The sequence below is a fragment of the Falco biarmicus genome, chromosome 6 (assembly GCF_023638135.1).
Source record: "Falco biarmicus isolate bFalBia1 chromosome 6, bFalBia1.pri, whole genome shotgun sequence".
In the NCBI taxonomy this organism is placed as follows: Eukaryota; Metazoa; Chordata; class Aves; order Falconiformes; family Falconidae; genus Falco; species Falco biarmicus.
The window spans coordinates 26339789-26363926 of NC_079293.1; the positions used below are offsets into that span (position 1 = coordinate 26339789).

General features: G+C 42.8%; 1 protein-coding gene across 1 annotated transcript; it reads left to right on the plus strand.

Moving 5' to 3' along the window:
- Positions 1–4147: 4147 nt before the first annotated feature.
- Positions 4148–11963, plus strand: SOX11 (SRY-box transcription factor 11). Its single transcript, XM_056344515.1, has one exon. It carries the CDS (start codon positions 4432–4434, stop codon positions 5647–5649), a length of 1218 nt encoding a protein of 405 aa, XP_056200490.1. The 5' UTR covers positions 4148–4431; the 3' UTR covers positions 5650–11963.
- Positions 11964–24138: the final 12175 nt, after the last annotated feature.

Genomic DNA, 24138 nt, shown 5'->3' on the forward strand with positions numbered 1-24138 from the left:
GCAGAAGGTGCGTAACTCCAGTTTTCCCACACGTTCCCCATGCAAAGTCATTTTGGGCTCTCCAGACAAAAATCTGCAGCACAATTCAGAACAGGCATGAAATAAATAACCAAAAGAACACTGCATTCATAGTACTATTTGTCTTCACAGTTAGCACAGTAAAAATCTTGGCTTTCGGTTTACTTAAATCTAAGACAGAGAGCAGGCACTACAGAGGGAATAGCTTCTGCTTTTTCTAGAACAGTTTCTTCAACAGCAAATTTTTTTGCCCGTATTTATTTTTTGTTTGGTACTCAAAATCTTGCAAGAACAGCATAAGGTCAGTCTCCTAAAAAGATGGATCACTTCACCTTTTTAAGCACTGATGTAAGCACACAGGGGCATGTTCAGAGGGCCTATATCCCCGCAAGAAGAGCTTTCTGCTGGCTAGCTTCAGGCGTTTGGAGGCATATCGCCAGCTTCTTGACTCGGAGATCTCAGTGCTTTTACTGACATTATATATTCATGCTGTGCTGCACTCAGGGTAATGTGTCCCCTGCCTGTCCGTCCATCCATCCGTCCATCCCCCTCTCCCAGAACTGGAGCACTAGGAAGCCCAGTGTGGATGCAGACCCACAAAAACAGCCTCCATCCAAGAGGGCAAGCTCTCTAGTGAATCCTGTTTTACCTGTTTTCTACCACTTTCTGGGGTAGCCCAGTCTTCTATTGACCTAGATAATGGAAAAATGATTATTCATTTGAATTTCAAAAGAATGAGTAGTGGCTGTTAGGTCTAACTGCTGCGCTCCAATAGGAATATACATGCACACACATACAATTCTCGAACTGCTTTGAGAACAGTGAATTATTCCATTTTAACAGTAATATCTATTTATTCATGTACATGTTTTAATCAGGTTTCTAAAATCCTCAATTAATTTTTTTCTTGAGTCTGACTACTATTTATCAGTCTGTTTTCGGCTTCATTATCTTCCTAGCACTACCCTTCAAAATAAATAAAAAAACCCCGATCGAACATAACATTAACAAGCATGAGAAAACAAACAGTAATGCTGTTTATATTTAAAGGATCACTTTGAGAAAAAATTGAAATGCTGCCAAGACACTTCAGAAAATGAGATATACCAGAAAACTAGAAAAATGTCATGTACAGAAGTTATATGATGCCCATAGTATTAATACACTTCTTCACAAGGACACACAAGAAGGAGAAGAAACATCCAGGTGAAGTCAGCTCTAAGTACGGTGGCTTCAATCTACACCAAAGCTTTATTAAAAATGATCTCTCCTGATCTTAACATGTTAAATGTCAGATTCTGTCACCGTGGTGGATAGAGTCCTAGCCATCAGAACATCTTAACCAGTATCACGTATATCATTTCCATTGCAACTGACAGAAAATTTTCCAAAGTAGTTCACGGCTCTTGGAAAACGATGACTTGACAAAATAACAGGATTTTATAAAAATTCATTGTTTTGACTCATTTCACAGGAAATTGAGGAAGCATTCAATTTTCATTTCATCAGCTTGAATTTTATGCAATTTTATGACAGAACAAAGTCTCCCATAAAAGCTGAAACACCGACAACAAATTAAAAAATTTTGACGTGTTTCATTTTGCAAAACTACGCCATTATTTCTATCTGCATTTAAAATGCATGTAAAAACCTCAGAATTCCTCATAGAGGCAACTTCTTTTGGTAATCTGAGTACTAGTATTTACAGGAAAGTACTAAGAGAAACTGAGACACTTGGTAACGTGGTACCATTTTAGTAAGAGTCCCAGCAGCAGTAAAGCTTCCTTCCCTGGAGGCAGCCAGCCAGCTACGTATCTCCTGAGACTCCTGTCCACGCCACCATTATACGAAACATACTCTCACCCTTTCTGAAGGAAGCCCTTGTGACACAGCTGGCTCTACAGTATGCTCGATCTGAGCGACTCCTCATCCAGACAGAGTGGAAAGTGCCAAATTCACAGCCCTCTTTGAAGACATGTCCTGCCCTGCCAACAGCTGTCCTCAGAGAGACCACAGCTGCCCACAGCTGCGGCACAAACTTGGGCACTCTCAAAGGCAGTGCACCCTCTCCTCATGTGGCTTCTCTAAATTGTAACATTTGATGACAGGTTGAGAACTCTGCCAGGCAACGTTTCATTTTACCTCCTATCTCTCAAAGGATAGGCATTATTATGGGGCAAGATTGTACCACCTGGTGCAATCACAAGGCCGGCAGGGAGAAGAGAAAGAGAGACAGAGAGGTGGCAGCAAGCCTCAGAGGAGAAATACCTCCTAGGGGCACTCACAGAGAGAAAACAGTGGCATTTTTCAAGATCCATCTTTACAATGAAGTAACAACCTTCCTAAGCTACACCGTTTCCTTTCCCTCTGTTCTGTACACCCAGCTGGGTCTGGCAGGGGAAACGACCCAACCGCTGTCTGCCTCTTGCCTACTCTTTCAGAGTCCTTCTGGCTCCTGGCAAGTGCAGCTGAGATCTAGTTAGCCCTAACGTATCCATAAACCTAAGAGGTGAGTGACTTTTTTTTGGTTTGGTTTGTTCCTGTAACAACACTAGTCATTCTGCAGCCCCATGATATCATAGTCACATCATCCAAACACAGTAATTTTGCTGTGGTCTGAGGAAAATGAACCACTGTGCTAATTAGAGGATGATGTACCAGGGGACCTGCTGCCCCATTAGCACCAGTTCATAGGATGCGCTCTGGCAGAGAAGAGGCTGTGCCAGGGCTCATCCCTCTCACTGCATCATGCATCCAGCCAGCAACCATCACAAAACTTATTAAACTTTTGTCTTGCTAATAACCGTAAATGCTAGCTAGAGAAACACAAAGGGACCCACAGAACAGTATGCGAATTCATTTTCGGCACACATTTTGCAAAGCAAAATGACCGCAGATGAGTACATAGTCAGCTTTAGATTTCATAAATTCTGCGATGAAAACAAACATAGGCTTATCCAGAATAGGTGGATCCGCTACGGGCATTCCACAATAATCACCACGCTGCTGAGTAACTGGATCCTTTCTGGGGAAAAAAAAAAAAAAAACCACCAAAAAAAGACACACACAAACAAACAAAAAATAACAATCCAGCACTGTTAGATCCTTTCTGTAAGTTTCCCCCCCTCAATTTGGAGAGACCGCGTTTATCCTCTGCCTGCACCACGCGGGAAACGCCTCCAGGTGGGTGCGACCACCGCCCGTGCCGGGCCCACCTCACCTCCGCCGGGCAGCCCGGGCCGCCCCGGGGGCAGCGGGGCACCGCGCCCCGCCCCGAGCAGCAGCGGGCACCGCCGCCCGACCCGCGCAGGCCGGGGCCGCCCAGGCACCGTCCGCGCCGCAGGCCAGCGTGCCCCCCGCCCCGGGCCCTGCCCTGCGGCCCCGCAGCCCCGTTCGCTACCAGCGAGCCGCCGAACCAAGCCCGGGGGGCGACGAGGGGCAGGGTCCGAGGCGCCCGGCGCGTTCCTCCGGGGGTCCGCGGCCCCGGCCCCGCCGCCGAAGGAGAGACGGCCGTGGGCGGACCCGCGCCGCCGGCCACCGCAGCCGCGCCGCGGGAGGCGCTCTCCTCCGGCGAGGGCCGCCCCACGCGCCCGCGGCGCAGCGGCGGCCGAGCCCGGCCCGGCGGGCAGGCGGCAGGGACGGCGACGGCCACGGCCGCGGCCCCGCTCCCGGCAGAGCGGCCGCAGCACCGCCGCTGTAACGGCAGCGGAGCGCCAGCGCCCCCTGCCGCCCCGAGCCACGCGGGGCTCCGCGGCCTCCCGAGGCGAGCGGACCGCGGGGAAGCCGCCGCCGACCCCCTCCCCGCCTCGCCCCTCTCCGCTCCGCGCCCGGCGGCAGCCGCCAGCGGGCGAAGCACCCCGCGGCGCGGCCGCTACCCCCCGGGTGGGGGGACGGGGCGGCGGGAGCCAGCGCCCCCCCCCTCCCGCCACGGCCGCCCCGCGCTCACACACCCCCTGCGCGGGGGGCGGTTGGGGGCGGGGCGCCGGTGAGAGCGGTGGGCGTGCGGGTGGGCGCGGCCGGGCGCCGCCATTGGCCGGCGGCGGGAGTGATGTCACCCATATGAAACGCTGATAACTAGTTGGGCCCGGCGCCGGGAGTTTTGCAGAAGGGGGAGCGCGCGCGGCGCGGCGGGGCAGGGCGGGCGGCGGCGCGAGGCCGGGGCACGGGCACAGCGCGGCGCCGAGCGGCACCAGCCCAGCCGCGCCCCAGCCCGGCCCGGCCCAGCGGCCCGCCGGGGCTGCGGGCAGCAGGCAGCGCCCGCCGGTGGCCCCGCGGGCTCCGCCCGGCAGCGCGGCGGCGGCGCCGCTCGGCTCGCAGCGGGGGCAAGGTGCGGCGGCGGCGGGAGGGGGCGGCTGTGTCGGCTCGGAGGGGAGCGGCGCGGCGGGAAGAGCGGCGCTGCGGCCAGAGCCCACCATGGTGCAGCAAGCGGAAAGTACGGAGGCGGAGAGCAACCTGCCCCGGGAGGCGATGGACACAGAAGAGGGCGAGTTCATGGCGTGCAGCCCGGTCGCTTTGGACGAGAGCGACCCGGACTGGTGCAAAACCGCGTCGGGGCACATAAAGAGGCCGATGAACGCGTTCATGGTGTGGTCAAAGATCGAGAGGAGAAAAATCATGGAGCAGTCCCCGGACATGCACAACGCGGAGATCTCCAAGCGCCTGGGCAAGCGGTGGAAAATGCTGAAGGACAGCGAGAAGATCCCGTTCATCCGGGAGGCGGAGAGGCTGCGGCTCAAGCACATGGCCGATTACCCCGACTACAAATACCGGCCCAGGAAAAAGCCCAAAATGGACCCGTCGGCCAAGCCCAACGCCAGCCAAAGTCCGGAGAAAAACGCGCCCACCGGCAGCGGCGGCAGCAAAAGCGCCAAGAGCTCCAGCAAGAAGTGTAGCAAGCTGAAAGCCTCCTCCGCCTCCTCGCCCCCCAAGCCGGGAGCCAAAGCCGCCCACCACCACGGGGACTACGCAGGAGACGAGTACGTCTTCGGCACCCTGAAAGTGAGCAGCAAGACGGTCAAGTGCGTCTTCATGGACGACGATGAGGACGACGAGGACGACGAGGACGAGCTGCAGCTGCGGATCAAACAGGAGGCGGAGGACGAGGAGGAGGACGAGGAGCCGGGGCCGCAGCAGCTGCGGCGGTACAACGTGGCCAAAGTGCCGGCGAGTCCCACCTTGAGCTCCTCGGCGGAGTCCACCGAGGGGGCGAGCCTCTACGAGGAGGTGCGGGGCGGCGCCGCGGCGGCGGGCGGTGGCGGCAGCAGACTCTACTACAGCTTCAAGAACATCACCAAGCAGGGCCCGCCGCCGCCGCAGCAGCCGCCCGGCCTCTCCCCGGCCTCCTCCCGGTCCATCTCCACCTCGTCGGCTGGCAGCGAGGAGGCGGACGACCTGCTCTTCGACCTCAGCCTCAACTTCTCCCAGCACGGCCACGCCGCCGCCGAGCTGGGGGCGGGCGCCGCCGCCGGCAACCTCTCCCTCTCGCTGGTGGACAAGGACCTGGACTCCTTCAGCGAGGGCAGCCTCGGCTCCCACTTCGAGTTCCCCGACTACTGCACCCCGGAGCTGAGCGAGATGATTGCGGGCGACTGGCTGGAGGCGAACTTCTCCGACCTGGTGTTCACGTACTGAGCGGGGGCGGCGGCGGCGAGGGCGGGCGGCGAGGCAGCGGCGGAGCTGGAGCGACGCGACGCCGGTGATGATGATGATGCTGATGATTAAAAAAAAAAGTCTTGTTTTCTTTAAAAAAAATAATCTCGAAGTTAGTTCCGAGCCCGGGAGTTGTGATTTTTTTTTTGTGTTTTTTTTATTATTATTATTTTTATTGCATTTGGTGATCACAACAACAACAGGAAAAGGCAAATGGGACTGGGGAAAAAATGATACAGAAGGCGCTGTTTGAAGCTTGTCGGTCTCTGATTGAAGTCTGGAAGATGGTCTGCAAAGAAGTCTTTTGGCAGCACAACTGTTACTCAAGGGGGTTTGTGGATTTTTTTTTTTTCCCGTGAGAGATCTTAAAGAACTGTTCTAACTTTTTTTTTTTTCCGAAAGGGACCATTGCAACTTTTTTTGGAGGGAGAAAACTGATGTCTTCTATGCATCCGATTCTTAACAAAGCTGCAGGGAGCTTGAAAAAATGCAGACTGTACAAACGCTTACAAATAACTGAACTGACTTAAGATCAGAGTTTACTTTTCAGATCAAATTGTTTATGGTTTTACAAATGTGATTTCTACTTGCCAACTTTTTTTTTTTGTAACTTGTTCCCTTATACCTCCTTGATTGAATACCAGACAGCCTAGACCTCAGTACAAAAAGGTATTGAAACATTTTTGATACATAACAGACCTCAGTCTTTTTTAAAAATTAATATATTTTCAGGCGTATTTTTGTACAGTGAAAAGGGAACATTCTTGCTGTGTTTTTTCAGTAAGACTTTTCAGGCACTTCTTCCCTTTTATTTTCTGTTTTTTTTTCTCTGTTTTTAGCATGCAAGTTTGTTGGTACGTTACGTCCTGGTTTTAAAAGGATTAAAATTTTAAAAAAATAATCCTTGCATCTAAAGGCCTTGTGGTTTTAAAAAAAAAAACAAACAATTTTTTTGTACAGCTATAGTTCAGATTTGTTCAATATTTGTAGGTAAAGATTTATTGAAAATGGTGATATAGACCTCAGAGCTGTTATCTTAGTTTAAAAGATTGTATATGTACTGTACTATAGTAGGACTTTATGTATCTCATACGCTGTGATATGTGGATGGGGCCCCAGATGGAAGGTATGAAACTGGATTCTCGATTTTAGCAAAAAAAAAAAAAAAAGAAAAAAGGCACATAGTTAAAAAAGTTTCTCATGTTGTGCAATATAATCTAAAGTACAGACCATCTGCATATTTTGTAGCAAATGATGGCAAAAGCAGACTTGTGCACTGTCAACATCATAGCCTGTTTTTTTTTTTTTAATGCTGAAAGTCTGTATCTTGACAATTTTAATAAATCAGCTGGAACTGATAGAAACTCGTATCGCTATTAGTGTCTGTAGAAGTAACGCTGGAGATGCCATGTTGTCACCCCTTGCCTGCGGAGCAGCGGTAGCTGTAGGCTGTTGTGCATGACCATAGCTAGGGGGGAAGGAGAGTAAGGACTGCTGCTTTTCTTTTCCTTTTTGTTTTTTTGGTGGGGTTTTTTTTGCTTAGTGGCCGTGGGGGTTTTTTCCCTCCGCCTCCCGTCGCCTTTTTCCCACTGGTCGTGTGTGCGCGGTGGCCGGGGGATCGCCGCCGGGCGGGGCCGGGGCTGGCTCGCTGCGGGCCGGGGGCCGGGCCGTGCGGCAGGTTGGCTCGCCCCCCGGTGTTTTCGGCTTCCCCCCCCCCCCGCCGGCGGTGGAGGAGCCCCGCTGCCCGCCCGCGGTTGGTGTCCGGGGCGGTGGGCTCTGGGCCGGGGGCGCGGCGGGGCCGGCTGCCCGCTCCCACCGCCGCGGGGCACGCGGCTCCCCCCCCGACACACACCGCTTGCTCCCGGTCCTCTCCCCGCTGCTCTCTCTTTTTTTTTTTTTTTTTTTTTTTTTTTTTTTTTCTCTCCCCCTTTCCTCTTTTTGCGGAATAGCCTGGGCGAGACATGCCGCGGGGATGCTGCGGGTAGCGGTGCTGCATCTCCCCGTCCCCGGGCAGCGCTCGGCCAGCGGCCGCGCTCCGGAGAGACGCCCCAGGCGGGGACACGGCAAGGAAGGGGTACGAGCTTCTGCTGTAGCTTGAGCAGACTTTGTCAGTGTGCATTTTTTGCCTTTTTTTTTTTTTTTTTTTTTTTTTACCTTAGGAGCCATCAGATTTCAGTTGCGTGCTCTGAAATAACTGCTGATGGCAACAGACTCACAAGGTGGAACTTTGTTTCTCAAGAAGTTTACTTTTTATCTAATAGGCATTGGTAATTTTTATTTTTTTTCTCCACTAATTAATGATCCAGCTGTTTACAGGGACAATTCACTGTGCTGGTATTTTGGTGGCAACCACTGCTACAGGCTTTCAGACTTGCTGAAATGAAAATCCTGCATACACATTTGTAAGGCATAATAAAACATAACATTAAAACCTGCATGCATGTTATGTTTAATCAAAGACAACTCTTAGGCATTTAAGTGGTGAGATATCTTACTTTAGGTTAGTTAAACTGGTAGTAAAATGATTAATATAATCTGATCTCTTTCTAATAATAATAATAATAATAAAACACTCATGATTCTAAATAAAAGTTGTTTGGCCTAAATCTTTGCTATCAGAAAAGAGATATAGCATATCTGGGAACTCAAATTTATGTCTTGCATTGTGGTAATTCTTTATGAGAAACTGTGTTTTAAAACAAACTTAATTACAATATACAAGATATCCTTGGCAATGGATAGTCCTCAATAAAACAGAGTTTCTTGAATTTTCAGTTTTTGGTCTCAAATGATTAGTGTGTTCTCCATGTAATAACTTAGAAATCAGATTGAAAACAAATGACATTTATCTCTTCTAAGGCAAAAGAGTGAAAGAAAATAGATACACTGAAGTGCTCTAGCCTAGCCATTCGCTATCCTGCTATCGAAAATCCGGTTTTGGGCTAGGGTGATGGAGTAAGTTGATCAGGTTCTAAGTCTTAAAACTGAGCCAAAATTCTCTTAGTAATTCTTCAAGCTATCATGAGAGTATGGGGACTTGTTCTTCCAGTCCCTTTCTTCTGATATGCATCCTTGTTTATTAAAGTGATAATAGGCAGTGTCAAACATTTGTGCTTTACAGATGTTCAATGAGTTATGAATGATTATGGTCAAACATAGGCTGCATTTAGTTTGCATTGTGATAAGGTCTGTGTCTCAGCCTACAAAATTTTTGACTTGCATATATTTTTGGAAGCTGTTTTTATAATTATAATTTAAAATATTAGTCAAGGATAACTGATTTAAAGAAACCAATCATAGAGCAGTCAGGCATATTTTAAAAGAGCAACAGGTCTACTTTAGTCAAAGAATATAATACCCACTCAGAAGGATATCTTTTCTTTCTTCTAGATGGGAATTATACAATACTATATCAGAGGAATATTTTGACTGAAGGGTATATGATGCAGGGGGGGGGAAATAATATTTGTTCAGACAGTTGAGTTTCTTTTATTTCAGAGTTTATTGTTGCGTATTGCTCAAGGAAAAATTAGGTAGTGTTCTGTTTAAGCCACTACATTGTTAGGGCTGAAGTTTGATGCTGTTGAATGCCTAAGCTCCTGCTGATCTCAGTGAGAGTAAAAACCAATCTTCTAATCATGAAAAATAGCATCTGCTAAGCTACTCTCATTTTTTTTTTTTTGCTTTTGTCATGTCTAACAATATTCATACCTTCTGTTTCCCTTTATTTTTTAGTGTACATAGGAATCCTTGTTGACATGCTAGAGCAGTCCTGTTGCAGGCTTAGTATCTCCCGTGGCCTTTTTTCCACGTTCTTTGCATTTGCCTCTGTACAATACTACTCTTAAGTGTAATAGGACTCAGTGACAGGAGGGACAAAAATGAGCTTTCTTTTATGGAAAGGCAATTTACTAGCTAACACTGAGGATGTCAGCTCAATGTAAAACCTAATCAAACATGCTGATTCTTCTTAATTTTAAAGTGAACATTTTTGTAAACTTACCATTTCCCCCCTTTTGTTGTTTTTATTATGTTTTTCCTCTCCTCCTTTTAAAAGAACCACAACTAAGAAATATTTTCTTCCTTTAAGTGCAGTCTTTCACAAATGTGGTAGAAAGACTCATTCCAAGCATCCTTTGAGTGCTACATGCTCTTAAGGCATTTGCTGTTGTTCAGATGAAACTTCTTCAAGTCTGTTGAATGTGATTTGCATGTGTGCAGTCTGATCCTTCACTCATGCCTGTTTGAGGAAAGCGCAACTCTGTTACACCAAGGTAAAACTGGTGTGGGGTCAAAGTCAGGGCCATTCAATTTTTAGGTGTTTGATATTCAACATGGTTCATTTTTACATCTTCACAATTGTTGCCTAAATAAGGCCTTAAACCTGCACTGGTTAAAGAAAAAAAAAAATTCTCATTGAGCTTAATGGGAGTTTTTGCCGCAAGGGCTGCTGGCAGGATAGGTGTCTTAGTTCCTCCTAACCTTCATTTGTAAGCGTGGCCAGGAAAAAAACACAAACAACAAAAACTTAATACAATGAGTTGCCTTACATTTCCCCTACAATACAGTTGTATTCCTTTGATTTCTTTCCTTTCCCCTCACCCACATCGAAGGCTGTGATTGTTTTTGTTTTTCTTAATTTTTTTGCACACTACCTATACCAATTAACTGCCTAATTAATTTTATCTTCTCTACATGGATGCAGTGAATTTGTAAGAGAATTTCACAAGCAAGTAGTTTTTTAGTGAGTTTAAAGTAAATAGAGTTTTAAAGACCTATTTTTATATTCAATATAAAGCACAAATGTGCAGAAAGTGTAGAATGACTTACAAAAAGGGAAACAAAAGTTCGTAATATTTCATGTATAAAAGTAATACCTTCTTTGGGTTGAGATTCTCTTAGAAAACCCAATACTTATGCCAGTGCAAAGATAGGAATATTTTAAAAACTCTTAGAAAATTGTGATTGACAGCAATTTCAAAGGAATGACTTCTGTTGATACAAGGAAACCCCTAAAGCAATATGGATAAGAAGGGGTGAATGGTTTTCAATGATGAACAACAACCTGGAAGTGTGAGAATGGAGGTTTCAATCCTTATTAATTAATCAAATTTCTTCTGTTGTGGTTAGTTAGAAAATCTGGATTTTCTGCGAAGTGCAATCTTGCAGAATGAAAAAGTGCAAGGGCGCCAAACTTCTAAGACATGTGAATAGTCAGAAACAGGTCTGGTTTAGAATTCTGTGTTAGTAGTTAGGGCTTAAGATTTTGGCAATTCCGACTTCCAAGAAAATCAAGACCTGATTCACCACTTGAAGAAATTTGATCAAATAATAATGATTAATCCAGGAACTCCCATTGTCACAATTTGTTTTTGTTTCCATCGTCCTGCTTATCTCCAAAACCAACTTGCCTCAACTCCTGGCGAAGCCAGGGAGAAGAGTTATATGCCATTGTTAGTTCATTTACAATTTGTATCTGGTTTTGCTCTTGTACATATGTTGGCGTTTTGGAGTCTTTACATAAATGCTGTGATACTTTTTTTCTTCTTTCCTTTTATTTTTTTGGTGGGCTGTTTTAAAATGGAGGCCTGTTTTCCAGTGTGGGACTTTTGATGGTTACAACATTTCAATGATGTTGCATGATGGCCACAGGTGGGGGAAATTGAATGTTTTAGAGCAGTTTTTCAAGCATGACACTTTTAAAATATGTAATTTCAAAGACTTTTCAAGGCCACATGAAATTAGTTTTCATAGCCACTCCAGGTCTTGGGGGGAAAAGCTGAAAAGTACTTTTGTTTAGAAGTCTGAGTGATGGTGGGGGGGAAACCTTTTCTTGAGGTTTTTGCATGCCAGTGCACGGCCTATTGCTGTGAGAGAAGGAAGATGGTAAGGCTGCTTGAGGCAATGCACTGGAGGACAAAGTGTTTTCTAGCACTAGAAAAAGAAAATGCATGGCAAAGTTTTGTCTTCTAGTAGACTATATAGCATGCAGAGTTTAGTATGTGTCAAAACAGTGTATGACATTGCTGTATCAAAGTTGTAAAATTAAGCATTATTTATTGAAAACTATGTATTTTTTTTGTAAAAACCTGATCACCTAGAGGATTAATATCAGTGACTTGTGCTAGTGCTACAAACTTAACCAGCTTCTTTACTACAGTACTTGATATGCAGTGTTAATGCTCAGGGTTGAAACCAGTCCACTCCAATGTCTTTTTTTGCAAGAGTTTTTAAAGAAAGGAACAACATAATGCAATTGTTCAAAAGACTCTAATAAAATTGTGTGATCAATCTTCCTATGTGTTTTTATGTGGATTTTTTTTTCCAGTGTTGCATTTGGTAAATGCAGTTCAGCTATTATAGTGAATCCACTCTCCACTCTGTGGGCACCCAGAGGTTAAAGTCAATGGGAATGTTATGTCTTTCAGAAAACCCCTCAACAGATAGCTATAGTCAAGGTCATATGTACAGAGGGTAAGTGCTGTTCTGGGCACACCTCAGAGACATAGAAACAGAGAATAAGCCAATTAACTTCCTTTTTTTTGCTGCCCAACACCTCCCCCCCCCCCCCCCCCCCCCCCATCCCACCCCATCCCCGGTGAAGTCTCTGGATAAAACAATATTTTATGATAACCATTTTAGATATTTCTTTAAAGCTGACCATGAAAGAATGAAGTAAAATGGATTACCTGCCAGCAAACCCCATTTCTCTCTGTATCTTTTTCTACAAACAATTTACCATCTAAATGTATTTTGGCATAGAAAAAATCATTCTGTATTAAGATTCTAGTTATGAAAATGTTTTTATGAGAACCCTGTAATCAATTCTTGGAACTATAAAAAGGTGTTTTTAATGTGTATGTGGTGAAAGTTTGTTGTATATTAAATATTGTTTTATAGAAATGATGGAGTTATATTGTTACAAATTCAAAATTTCTAATTAACACAAGCCATCTATTGCTGAAATCAACCTTCTAGAGGTCCTGCCAGTAGGCATATTCCCATATTTCAAAAAATATACAAGGCACATCTCTCTCTTGCTTGTATTTAATGTCTATACTTTTGCAAGTTTACATAGGGATGAAAATAGCAACTGATAATACCTTCCTTCCCACCAGGGGTTGTTGGTTACTCCTAATGTCCAGGACGTAGTAGAAAAATTCTAATCAACATCAGCTGTAGCTGATACAAGCCTTTAGACCTGGGAAGAATCAGTTCACCAAATAAAAGGTTCCAGATAATTTTGTGTGACTCTTGAGCATGGCTCTTCCCATTGTTCCTGTTCCTTCCTTATCCCAGCAGTTAGCTGAATAGCTTCTTTCTCCAAAAAAACCTTCTTGGATGACAAGTAATGATTTCTGTTTTACTTACAAACCTATTGAGAACACTGAAAGCAATCTACATAATTTCAAAAGTCTGTTGTAGTAGTATCTTTTTGTGTGAATGGAGATGTGTAACTGATGTGAAGTAAGAGTTTGAATGACATGTCATACTAAAAATAGGAAGATTAAGCTAGTCATTGTACATCAGTGAAATAAAATCATTATATACAGCCATCATACCACTATCCTTTTTGTACATATCAGAAAAAGGTTCAAAAAAGTATTAAGTTACTTTAGAACGTTTTGAAACAATGCGCTGAGAGGTTTGGTTTGGTATTTTAATTCCCATAGACTTTGTTTATTCAAGTCCCATTGTATATAACCAAAGACAAACTAGCAACTTTCTAGAACAGACTAAGGTCATCTCCATACTATCTCAAATGTCTCTAGCTGAAGTCTTCTGTTTGGTTCCTCCAGACTGAGAAATGTCATTACTGCATTGGAAAGTTGAGGTTGAGTTCTGCTATATTAGGTCTTATTGCCAGAGGGAATTTCTGCATGACACATTGGGAATCTCTCTTATTCAGTGTTTGAAAGTTTTTTTGGATTGGTAAACCACAAGTTTTATCACATCTCGGAACCATCACCGTGGAGGTGCTGTGCAGCCTGAGCGTTGGCTCAGTTTTATATGAAAGAAAGGGTAGAAGCTTGTGTTTGGGAGAAAGAAGAAAAACATTTGCTTGGCATTTCAGTTTTGATTAGTATGTTCTCAGGTTTGAATGTTAGGTCTGACCCTAGAAGAAATGTATGAAAATATGGAGCATAGGTAACACAGACCCACACATATACCCAAACATATTTGTGTCATTACAGAGTTAACACAAGCACATACTTATGTAGTTGTGTTTTCATTGAAATGCTTGCTGGCTGGACCACTCTAAATGGCTGGAATGTAGTGTCCATTAAAATATACACTTAAAGGTCCTGAGAACTTCAGAAAATTTTCATCTGTTGAACTTAAAGTGTTATTCCTGGAGTTTTGTAAGTTTTAAAGATAATCTTTTCATAGCTTGTCAAAATTTTGGTAGAATAGTAAAAAAGTAGTAATAAATAGTAAAAATAATAGTAAAAAAAACAAACCACACAAATATCTCCAGCTCTAGAAATGACAATTCCCACCACAGTCGAAGTAAATTGATCTCGGCCCTGTCCCTTGAAATCTGATATTTACATTTATTTGTGTTAGTCTGACATTTACATAAGCTAAGTGTCTATGATAGATCACTTTTTCTACAACTCTGTACATGCAGTTAAATTATTGATTATCTTCAACAAAAATTGCTCAGGTATATAGTTTAAAATACAAGTCTTACTTTCTCAAATTATAATGTTAAGAAATACTGAAGGGTATGTAGGGAATGAGGCAGGATTCATCTGCACGCAAGCACAAGACAGTCCAAGAAATGCATAACGGTAAAGAAAATCTAGATCTGTCATAACTGTTTCATTAAGTTTCATATTAATGTGACATTTGGGCGTTTCATATGCATAACTTTTTTTTTTTTTTCTCTAAGACACCAAATATGCATCAAATTAAAACTCTGCAACAAATTTGTGTTCAGATTGCTTTTTCAAGTCAGCGCTATATACTGAGAACTTCTATTTTGTGGCTAGTTGTTTGTAAAGTAGCTTACACTTGCACATAGGCTTTACTCGATGAGACTTCATTTGTCTGCATAACCTTACTACAATAATATTCCCTAAATCTATGTAAAGTCTGCCTTTTATTCACCTAATTTCACTCACCTCGTTCACTGAGTTTTAGTGCTCATACTCTGTAGACACCAGAAACAAACTCTTCCCCGGACAGTAGCACTGCTGTGCATTGCCTTTCATTCTCTTTTCAAGGGTAGAAAATCACTAGAAAAATCACTGAGAACTACCCATTTATGCCCTTGGAAACTTCTACTACTATCTCTTTTTGAGGCTGTGGACAGCCAGAGCTTGAAACCAGCTTTGTTTTCCTTCTCTACATGTGGTCATTCATCAGTTGTGTGTTATCAAAGCCAATAGTTCTGCAGACAGAAAGAGTCATGTGAACCCAACTGTATGTATGAAAACCACCTACTTAAACTGTTAGAACTATCCATCCTGATTTCACCTGAAGCTGATGTGAATTGCTCCACAAAGAGAATAGTGGGATATTAGTGTCTGTAAAAGGGGAAATAACATCAAAAATATCATCCCCCTGCCTCCCAAGATAAGTACCTGTTTGAAACGTGGATCTTGGTGTAGTCACAACAATCCAAGACTTCTCCAGTCCCAAAGAAGAGCTTTTGTGATTAGACATTTTTGCATATCTTGACTATATTAGTCAGTCAGGCATAAAATACTGCATTTCCCCACAAATGTATTTTGCATTGGAAGACAAGCAAAGATATAGACAAAATAACATACAAATGGAAAGTATTTACAATAATACTAAAGACATTTGAGAAGACTGTGGCAATAGAATTTTGAAAAATCTTATCTTTGCTTTCTCTGCGTCAATCTCTTATACACGTGTTCTCCCTCCAGCCTTTCCCTGAGCATGTTATTTTGTATATAAGTGGACAGATATAAATATTGATACATATTACAGTCTTTCATGCACAAATACAATTAAACAAACATTACTAAAGCTGCTGTATCAGTCATGCAAAGTTAAGGAACAATGTAGGAAAAGTTGCATTTGCAACTTTATTCAAATCTTTTTTAACAAATGTACTGACATGAGAGGCTGTGCACCAAGTGGCACAGTACCTAGAAGTTAGGCACTTGGCATCAGCTGGCCATCCATGGTAGATTTCGGAACTCACTCTTTGTTCTGGGTGAGGATATGTCTACAGCTTGACTGTAAAAATGGGATGTGTTTGGTGTCTCCACACCTGGCTCAGGATTTCACATTAGACATCTCTGTCCACTCAAGACCTCAAGCAAGTTCATAGTTTTACTCTGAGAACAGATGACAAACTCTTTCCACTGATATGGTATCCTGTAGGTAGAGTGTGTGCTTAGGAAATAGAAAGCACCAGGAAGAGATAGAAAGCACATCTAGCCTAAGAAATTAAAACAGAGTCAGCACATAGTCCAGGCACTGGAACTCAGCTGTCTGTATTGTTAAATTGTTAGAAAAAAAAAAAAAAAATCCCTGACATGGTTTTGGCTGGTGAATGCTAACACTCTTCCAAAAAATCACTGGAACAATTTGGAAATTAGCACGGGCCAAAGATCATTCCCAATAGGCAGTTTGGATTCAGCCACTCTGTTTTGGAAAGTAAGAGAGTTTAATAGCATAGATGTGGCCCAGTCATGCCAGCTGGCCTCAGATCCAGAAAACAGACCCTGGTTTAATTTACTAGCATAGATGTAGCTACAGGTTATAAAGACTACTTCTGCAGGACTTTTGACTGTAAAGCCGCTATAATTTTGGAGAATAACTTAGCCTCAATCTATGGAGTATTCTCAGAAAGAAGCTGTCACCACTGTCTACGACTGGAATGCAAAACTCATGAAGCCAAAGGCAAAGCAAAAAGGAATTTGCCCTTCTGCTATATTGCTGATACATACTGCCTCTCGTTATATACAGTGTCAGTTCTATAACTGTTGCATTCCTGTTTTCATGGGGGACCATCTGTAACAGGGGAATGAGGACATAGGTACAAGTTTTTTAAAACTGGGAAATTTCTTATAGAATCTGGGATGGAGGAGTGCTCCAGCTCACAAAAATAAGAATTTACACTGCGGTGCCTTCACTCCTGAGAATCCAAAAGCACTTTACAAATACTGTTGGCCAGTTTTCTTCTCCCCTTGTACTCAAAACACCTACTGAAATCAATTGTAGAATCACATCTATTGAATCTCCTCCAACTGCAGAGCTGAGTGAGAATTTTATATGTTGAACAGCTAGAGCTGGAGCCTTGAAATTGCTATTTAAATAATACATAAGAAACATTCAGTGTATGTTCTTCTAGCACTGTCACAGTTAGTTTAGACAATATTTTCATAAACTGCACTCTTAGGAAAAGAAATCAATCCATCTGGACTAGATAAGAGGGAATCATTAAGTATTTTTCCTGCTTAAATATTAACATAATTTAGTAAAATTGATTTAGTGTCCTGAGAAGGGAATGCTCCCATGATCAGCACATCAGTGCTATGGTCTAATCTCAGTGATTACCAAATCATAAAAAGTCCTTTTTTCAAACATGAATGAGGTTTTCTTTTTTTTTTTTTTTTTTTTTAAATGCTAAGAGTTAGAGATGAAACTAAAGCTGGAAAAGCATAAAGGAAGATACAAGTTTCAGACTCATTTGGGTTTTACTGCTATTGAAACAAAATGGTGCAACCAATCTCATCCTTTTTCTGATGTTCGGTGGTTTGTTGCTCCATGCATGTTCTGCTGGTGTTAACAGCGTTATTCACAGAATAAATACCATTGAAGTCTGAACTTAGACACTCCAGTGGGTAGCAGGAAAAACAGCGCAGAGTAGGCTTGACTTGGGAAAAAAAAAAAAGCAGAAAACCAATAAAGTTAGAAGAGAAAGGCAGGACAGACAGCTTGCCTACAAAGAGTTGCCTACTGTTTTTTATCACCTGTATGAGAGGGCAGCCTCAACAGGATAATTTCCAAAGTGCTCTGAACACTGAGGAGCTGCCTCTGCTGCTGAATCTGTCATGATCAGTCCTGGTTAAATGACATTTCTGAGAAATGAACGTGCCCAGGGGCCCAGCCAGCAAGATGTGCTGTGGCTTCCTGGTGTCATCTCTGGCTTCATATGGGGCACATGGCAACTTCGTCTCCACCAGCCTCTTGCGGTGAGACTTGACCCCAAAGGGAGGACATGAAGTGGAAATTAAAACTTGAATTTACAGAGGGTGAGGGTGGGGGTTTATAATCCCCCATCCATGCTGGCATTCACAGACAACTTATCTCCTGAACTACTTGAGGTGCTCGGAGGGCTGCGTCTCCATGCTTCACTTGTGGAGAACAAGATCCTGAGCTGAGGGATGCTCCTCCCTCCTGACACCAGCCTGTTTCAAGGGAAAACTCAGAATGAAAACTGATTAAAAGTAAGTGTGGCATATGTGTTTGGATGCATCTTGACACAGCTCTGTTTGATTCCCTGTGTTCAGTTAACCAGCAAAAAAGTTAGAGCAGGAGATTTCTCCCATTGTATCCTAGAGCAAAGAATTCAATTAATGTGAAAATACCTTTTCCCAGTCACTCCCAGAAAGACATTTTGTCTTTGGAAATTGGAGACAATATCTACTAAATAATGACCTGATATTGAATGAAGTTTCCCACTAGTGTAGGGTTAGTAGGGTTAACCATTAGTAAGTTTCACAAAATGCTAATAAAATATTTATTTGGCTATTACTTTTCTTGACCTATTAGTTGAGTTCACTAATGGATTCAGGCTTCCCAGACAGAAACTTAGACATTTATCTGGAGCTTAGCTGGCTATTTTCCTCAGTGATGATACATGCATTTTGCTGTCACATATAGTTTTACTATATAAAATCAGAAGTGTATATATAAAGATATATAATGTATGAATATTTAAGAAGTAAAACACTAAACAATTTAAACTCAAATATTTTCAGGTATACAAGATTTAAAAGAAATATTCACCATACAATGGTCCAACAACCATTTTTTTAGGATATTGTATGAAAAATCAGAAACTACTTACTGTACACCTTAGATTAGGACACTGTCTAGTCAAATCCATACTCGCTGAATAATTCCATTATTTTTTTCTCTGTCTTAAATTCTCCTCTAAGAACCTTTCAATGCACCTTTATTCTGAGGGTCTCCTTTCTGTACAAATCACTCTCATTCATATTAATGTCATTTTTGCATGCAAGAGAACTGGGATGTTAGAGGTGATATATATCAGAAAGGATTTTTGAGAAAAGATTCCCAGAATTCTTATCCCTTGTGGAAAATATAAACAAGCTACTTGGGGTGCCACATATAAATACATTGCTATACAAGTTATTTTCAATTTCATTTGCATGAACTGTTGTTTAAAGCAGGCACTCAGTTGCAGCTATACATGACGCTTTCCATGTTACAGCCGGACAAAAAAAAATTTAAAAGTTTGAGTCCATCTTAAGTTTTGACAAGCCTTGAAATAGAGCGACTATCTGGTAAGGACTTGCAGGGTGGCAATGAAATAAGAAATATTTTCTCCAAGGGAAAACACAGTTTATGTGGTAAGGGCCAGGCACCAATTCCCAGCTCACAAAACTTACCAAAGACTGGAAATTCTTCTTGCCTCCTGAGAAGTGCTTGTAACCTGCTCAGCTGGGAGGTTAATGCATGGGATGGATTTCCCAGAGCACTATAGAGAAATAAATTGCCTCCAAAATACAGAAGGATATTCTCATTGCTTTTTGTCTTACTGCTTTCTGGTAACTTTGCAATGTGATTCAAAGATTTACATATTTCACATACATAATAAATAGAATCAAAAGTAAATAAAGTAACCTTAAAAATGTAACAATTGACCTCTTACTGGGGAAATCAGACATATATTTAACAACCCTCCTTTCTCCTTCTTTTCCTTTGGGAAAGTGGCAGCAGGAGAAGCTGTGGGGTTTTTTTGTGATTGTTTGTCTTCTCCAGTCTTTCTACCTAGCTTTATTTCATGCTACCACCATTTAGCCTTGGATTGATTAGCCTCTCCCAAGCTAAGTCTTAGTCACCAGACGTGTAAAGTACTATGAGAATATCTTGCAAATTACTGAAGTGAATGACACAAACAGAATAGTTTGTTATTTGAAACATTGGTAATAGAAAAAACAAACTTGAACAGGCATCTGTAATTTTCCTCTCTTTTTCTATAAATGTATGCTTTTTAATAGATGCCTCAGTGACAGCTGAAACAAATATGTATATAAACCATATGCACTATCTAAGAGGAATGAGAAACAGTAGAAGGTGAGACATTTGCTGCCTTTTTCCCTGGGGTGCAGCATGTGTAATATATGAGAAAGATGACATCACCCACAGAAGGGACTGGATTCACAGACATGCTATAAATAAATCATTCAACAAAATGAAAAACCATCAAAAGGGACAAACAGAGTCATATTTCTTAAACATGCATTATTTACCCAATAATGTGAATCAACTTCTACACTCTTTCCAGTTTCACAGGTAAATGCAATAAGCATTGTCATCTGAAAAACAACAACAACAAAAAAACCCTTTTTTGTCTTTCTTTAAATTTACAACCAACATGTACAGAATGATGTTAAATAAATCCAGCTCCAAACAGTTGCTTTCATATATCATTTTTATGGAACCATACATGACTATGGTTTGGGTGTTTTGGGTTTTGTTTTTTTTTTTATCAAATGCAAGATGTAAATACTTCCTTGGTCCCAGCAGGCATGGAATAACTTGTGGGCTGTAAAGACTCAGTGCACAGATGCTGAGTGGGGCTAGGCTCCAGCAGTCTAAGAGCAAGGTTTCTATAGGAGGCCACCACCTCCCAGACCACAGGGCAAGCATTAGGAAAGCAGCCCTCCTGCCCCATGAACACTTTTCTGAGGCCAATCTCAACAATCATTTTGGGACTTAGATACCTGCATCTCTTGAACTTTCCAGATTTACAGTGGGTTTCAGACTATCAACACCCACTTGAGTGGGTCTATGCTGAGAGCTTAAGTGCTTTTGGTGTCAGGCAATTCAGCCCCGCCTAATCACTACAGGTGATTAAAAACCTCTGCTGGGACAGAAGGTTCCCCCAACACCTATGCAGGGGCTATACAGTGTGCTGGTCTTTGGTTAAGGGAGCACTGTGGAAAGCAGGTATCTGGGTTCTCAGGTAATTCAAAATGGTTAAAAAAGAAAAGCCTAGTCAGTGTACATCTACCAGGCTACTATGTTTAGCTCAAAGTGACATCATTTATCTAGTTCCTTCCTAGTAAGACTGCTTTTCTATGTGAGGTCGGTCTTTGGTGCCTTTCTCAGGCTGCAGCTCCCAAGTGGAGCCTCTGGAGATGCTCTGTGCCTGGGGCAGGGGCAGATCCCTCTTCCTGATGCTGGAGCTGAACCATCAGCACCAAGCACAAGATTCATGGGGGCAGGCAAAGCAAAAATACAAGTAGCACTATTTACTGTCCTACAGTTATTTGTATAAATCATGACAGCATCAAAGAAATGTGTCTTCCTCTTGGGATAGAGGGTGATGAGATTCCTGTTCAAATTTAGTGCCTGGGGAAGTGCATTCACAGTCGAGGCCTCTGAGAATGAGCTTTGCTGCTATTTACAGCTTCCAACTGTGTGCCAGAGACTGCAAGCTGGTAAATGTAAAGATAAGTTTGGGTATGTACTTTTCTGAATTAATACCTTATAGACTGCTTTTGAGTTGATCCACACAACCTGGTCATAGGGGACACTGAAGTTATTAAGAAAATACATGAATAATGAAATAAGTGGAAATTCTGTTTGTGTGGTGCTTTTTGGTTTTAGGTTTGTTGGTTGGTTGTTTTTTTTTTTCACTTTATAGTGCACAAAGTGATGCAATTTTCTTTACATAACTTTAGATCTGCCTTTTCATCCTTTCTTTGCCCTATCTTTTTGCCCCTCAGCTTTCCTGTTCTACAAGATATGCATTAAAAGTTGTGACCTCTATTCTCCCTATTCTTTGTTATTTCATTTTGCTTTTTTCACCTCTAAATTAAAAAAACAAAAAATCTTTAGCTCTGGAAAAGTGTAAAGCAACAGAAAACTGAAATTCTCTAAGTCTGTCTCTCTGTTACATTTAGAAATCTTTTTTCACCTTTTAGAAAAGTTATAGAGTGACAGAGTTACAGAGTTTCATTTCACTTACTTTCTCTTTGCTTTTCCCAAAGTTGAGGAAGTTTTGAAAAGTTACAGAGTGTCAGAAGGAAAATGGAAAAAGTGAGAAGACAACCCAGACCCCTTTCATTCATTCACCTGAGAGAAAGATGAAATAAATAAAGCAAAATGAAATAAAACATGGAAAAGAGGAAAACCAAAAAATACTTGTTGAAGTATCTAGACAAATAAGGGTATAATAGTATAGAAGTTTTATTTTAAGATCAAGTAGGTTTTTTCCACTGTAAAATGTTTAAATGAAAATATTTGTGAAGCTTTAACTGGACTCTGTGGTGCTAGGCAATGCTTATAAGGAAATACAGGTATGATCTCTCCTGCAAAGAAATACTATCCTTTGGATTCTAAAGGTATTAATGTCTTTATTAATGGTCTGGATGAGGGGATTGAGTGCACCCTGAGTAACTTTGAGGATGACACCAAGCTGGTGGGGAGTGTTGATCTTCTTGAGGGCAGGAAGGCTCTGCAGAGGGATCTGGACAGGCTGGACCGATGGGCCAAGGCCAGTTGTATGAGGTTCAACAAGGCTCAGTGCCGGGTCCTGCCCCTGGGTCACAACAACCCCAGGCAGCGCTACAGGCTGGGGCAGAGCGGCTGGAAAGTGCCTGGTGGGAAAGGGCCTGGGGGTGCTGGTTGATGGCCGGCTGAACGTGAGCCAGCAGTGTGCCCGGGTGGCCAGGAGGGCCAGCAGCACCCTGGCTTGTGTCAGACACAGTGTGGCCAGCAGGACCAGGGCAGTGACCGTCCCCCTGTACTGGGCACCGGTGAGGCCGCACCTGGAATCCTGTGTTCAGCTTTGGGCCCCTCACTGCAAGGGGGACTTGGAGGGGCTGGAGCGTGTCCAGAGACTGGCAGCGGGGCTGGGGAAGGGTCTGGAGCACAAGTCTGATGAGGAGCAGCTGAGGGAACTAGGATGTTTAGCCTGGAGAAAAGGTGGCTCAAGGGGGATCTTATCACTCTTGACAACTACCTGAGAAGAGGTTGTAGCAAGGTGGGTGTTGATCTCTTCTCCAAAGTAACAGGCCTCAAGTTGTGCCAGGGAAGCTTTAGACTGGGAATTAGGAAAAAAAATATTCACTGAAAGGGTGGTGAAGGATTGGAACAGGCTGCCCAGGGAAGTGGTTGAGTCACCATCCCTGGAGGTATTTAAAAAACGTATAGATGTGGCACTTAGGGACATGGTTTAGTGGTGGACTTGGCAGTCCTCTGTTTGTGGTTAGACTTCATGATCTTAAAGGCCTTTTCCAACTTAAACAAATCTGTGCTTCTATGATTCTATGATTTGATTCCTCTCACCCAGCCCTTTCTAAATGCCCCGAATTCCACTTAGAATGAAAAATATATTTTTTGTTTTTTATTCTTCGTGTCTGTGTCATCTCCACCCCACCCCCACCCCCAAGCATGGCTATAAAAACTAAGCAGGAGGATATACATGAGGCATACTTGCATACTTCCATATAAACTTAAAAATACACACACACACACACACCCCCCAAAAAAAAAAAAAAAAAAAGCATGGACTTGACATACAAGATGACTGGGAGGCAAATATTTACATTTTTTAAAAAAAGTGAAAAAAATCAGAATAGCACCATTTTTTTAAGGAAAAGTTGAAATACATAACAAGAGCAAGACTGTAAGACTCAGCATGAAAGGAACAAAGCCACAGGCAAGGATTGTAGGAAGAGAAGAGAACAGGGTCTCAGAGCTGATGCATATTCAGGAGCCAGGATATTTGGAGACAGTCCGGCAGCAGGAGAAGGGTGAAGGTACGGAGTTTGTGTGCTTGTTCTATATGTGATCTCTCTGGAGAAATCCTGATTAGATGAACTCATGTATGGGTATGATGGCTTTATGAAGGGACAGGAGCTCAACTGTAAGGCAAAGAATCCTTCCTGTAGAAGATCCCCACTAACTTTCTAAGAAAATTAAAACAAATCAGGTTTTGAAAGATTTCAGGGCTCACATGAATCATAAGTATAGAAAAATTAAAATGAATGTATGTTACCATTCACTTGGACAGGACTCAAAGAACCATTACACAGGCAAAAAATTAACATTCTTAATAAAGCCTGTTCCCCAAGGGACAGCATGAAAAGTCATATAAGTGCCCTGCAGATTTTTTTCTGTGTACTATGAAACAGCTAGGGTGAGGCACTCTGAGTCTAGCTGTCCTTCCCATATGTCACACATACTTTTATCCTGTTGTCCTTTCTCTGAGTGGGACAGATCAGA

Coding starts and splice junctions, on each gene's coding strand:
- SOX11 (XM_056344515.1), top strand. CDS start 4,432: ATGGTGCAGCAAGCGGAAAGTACGGAGGCGGAGAGCAACCTGCCCCGG.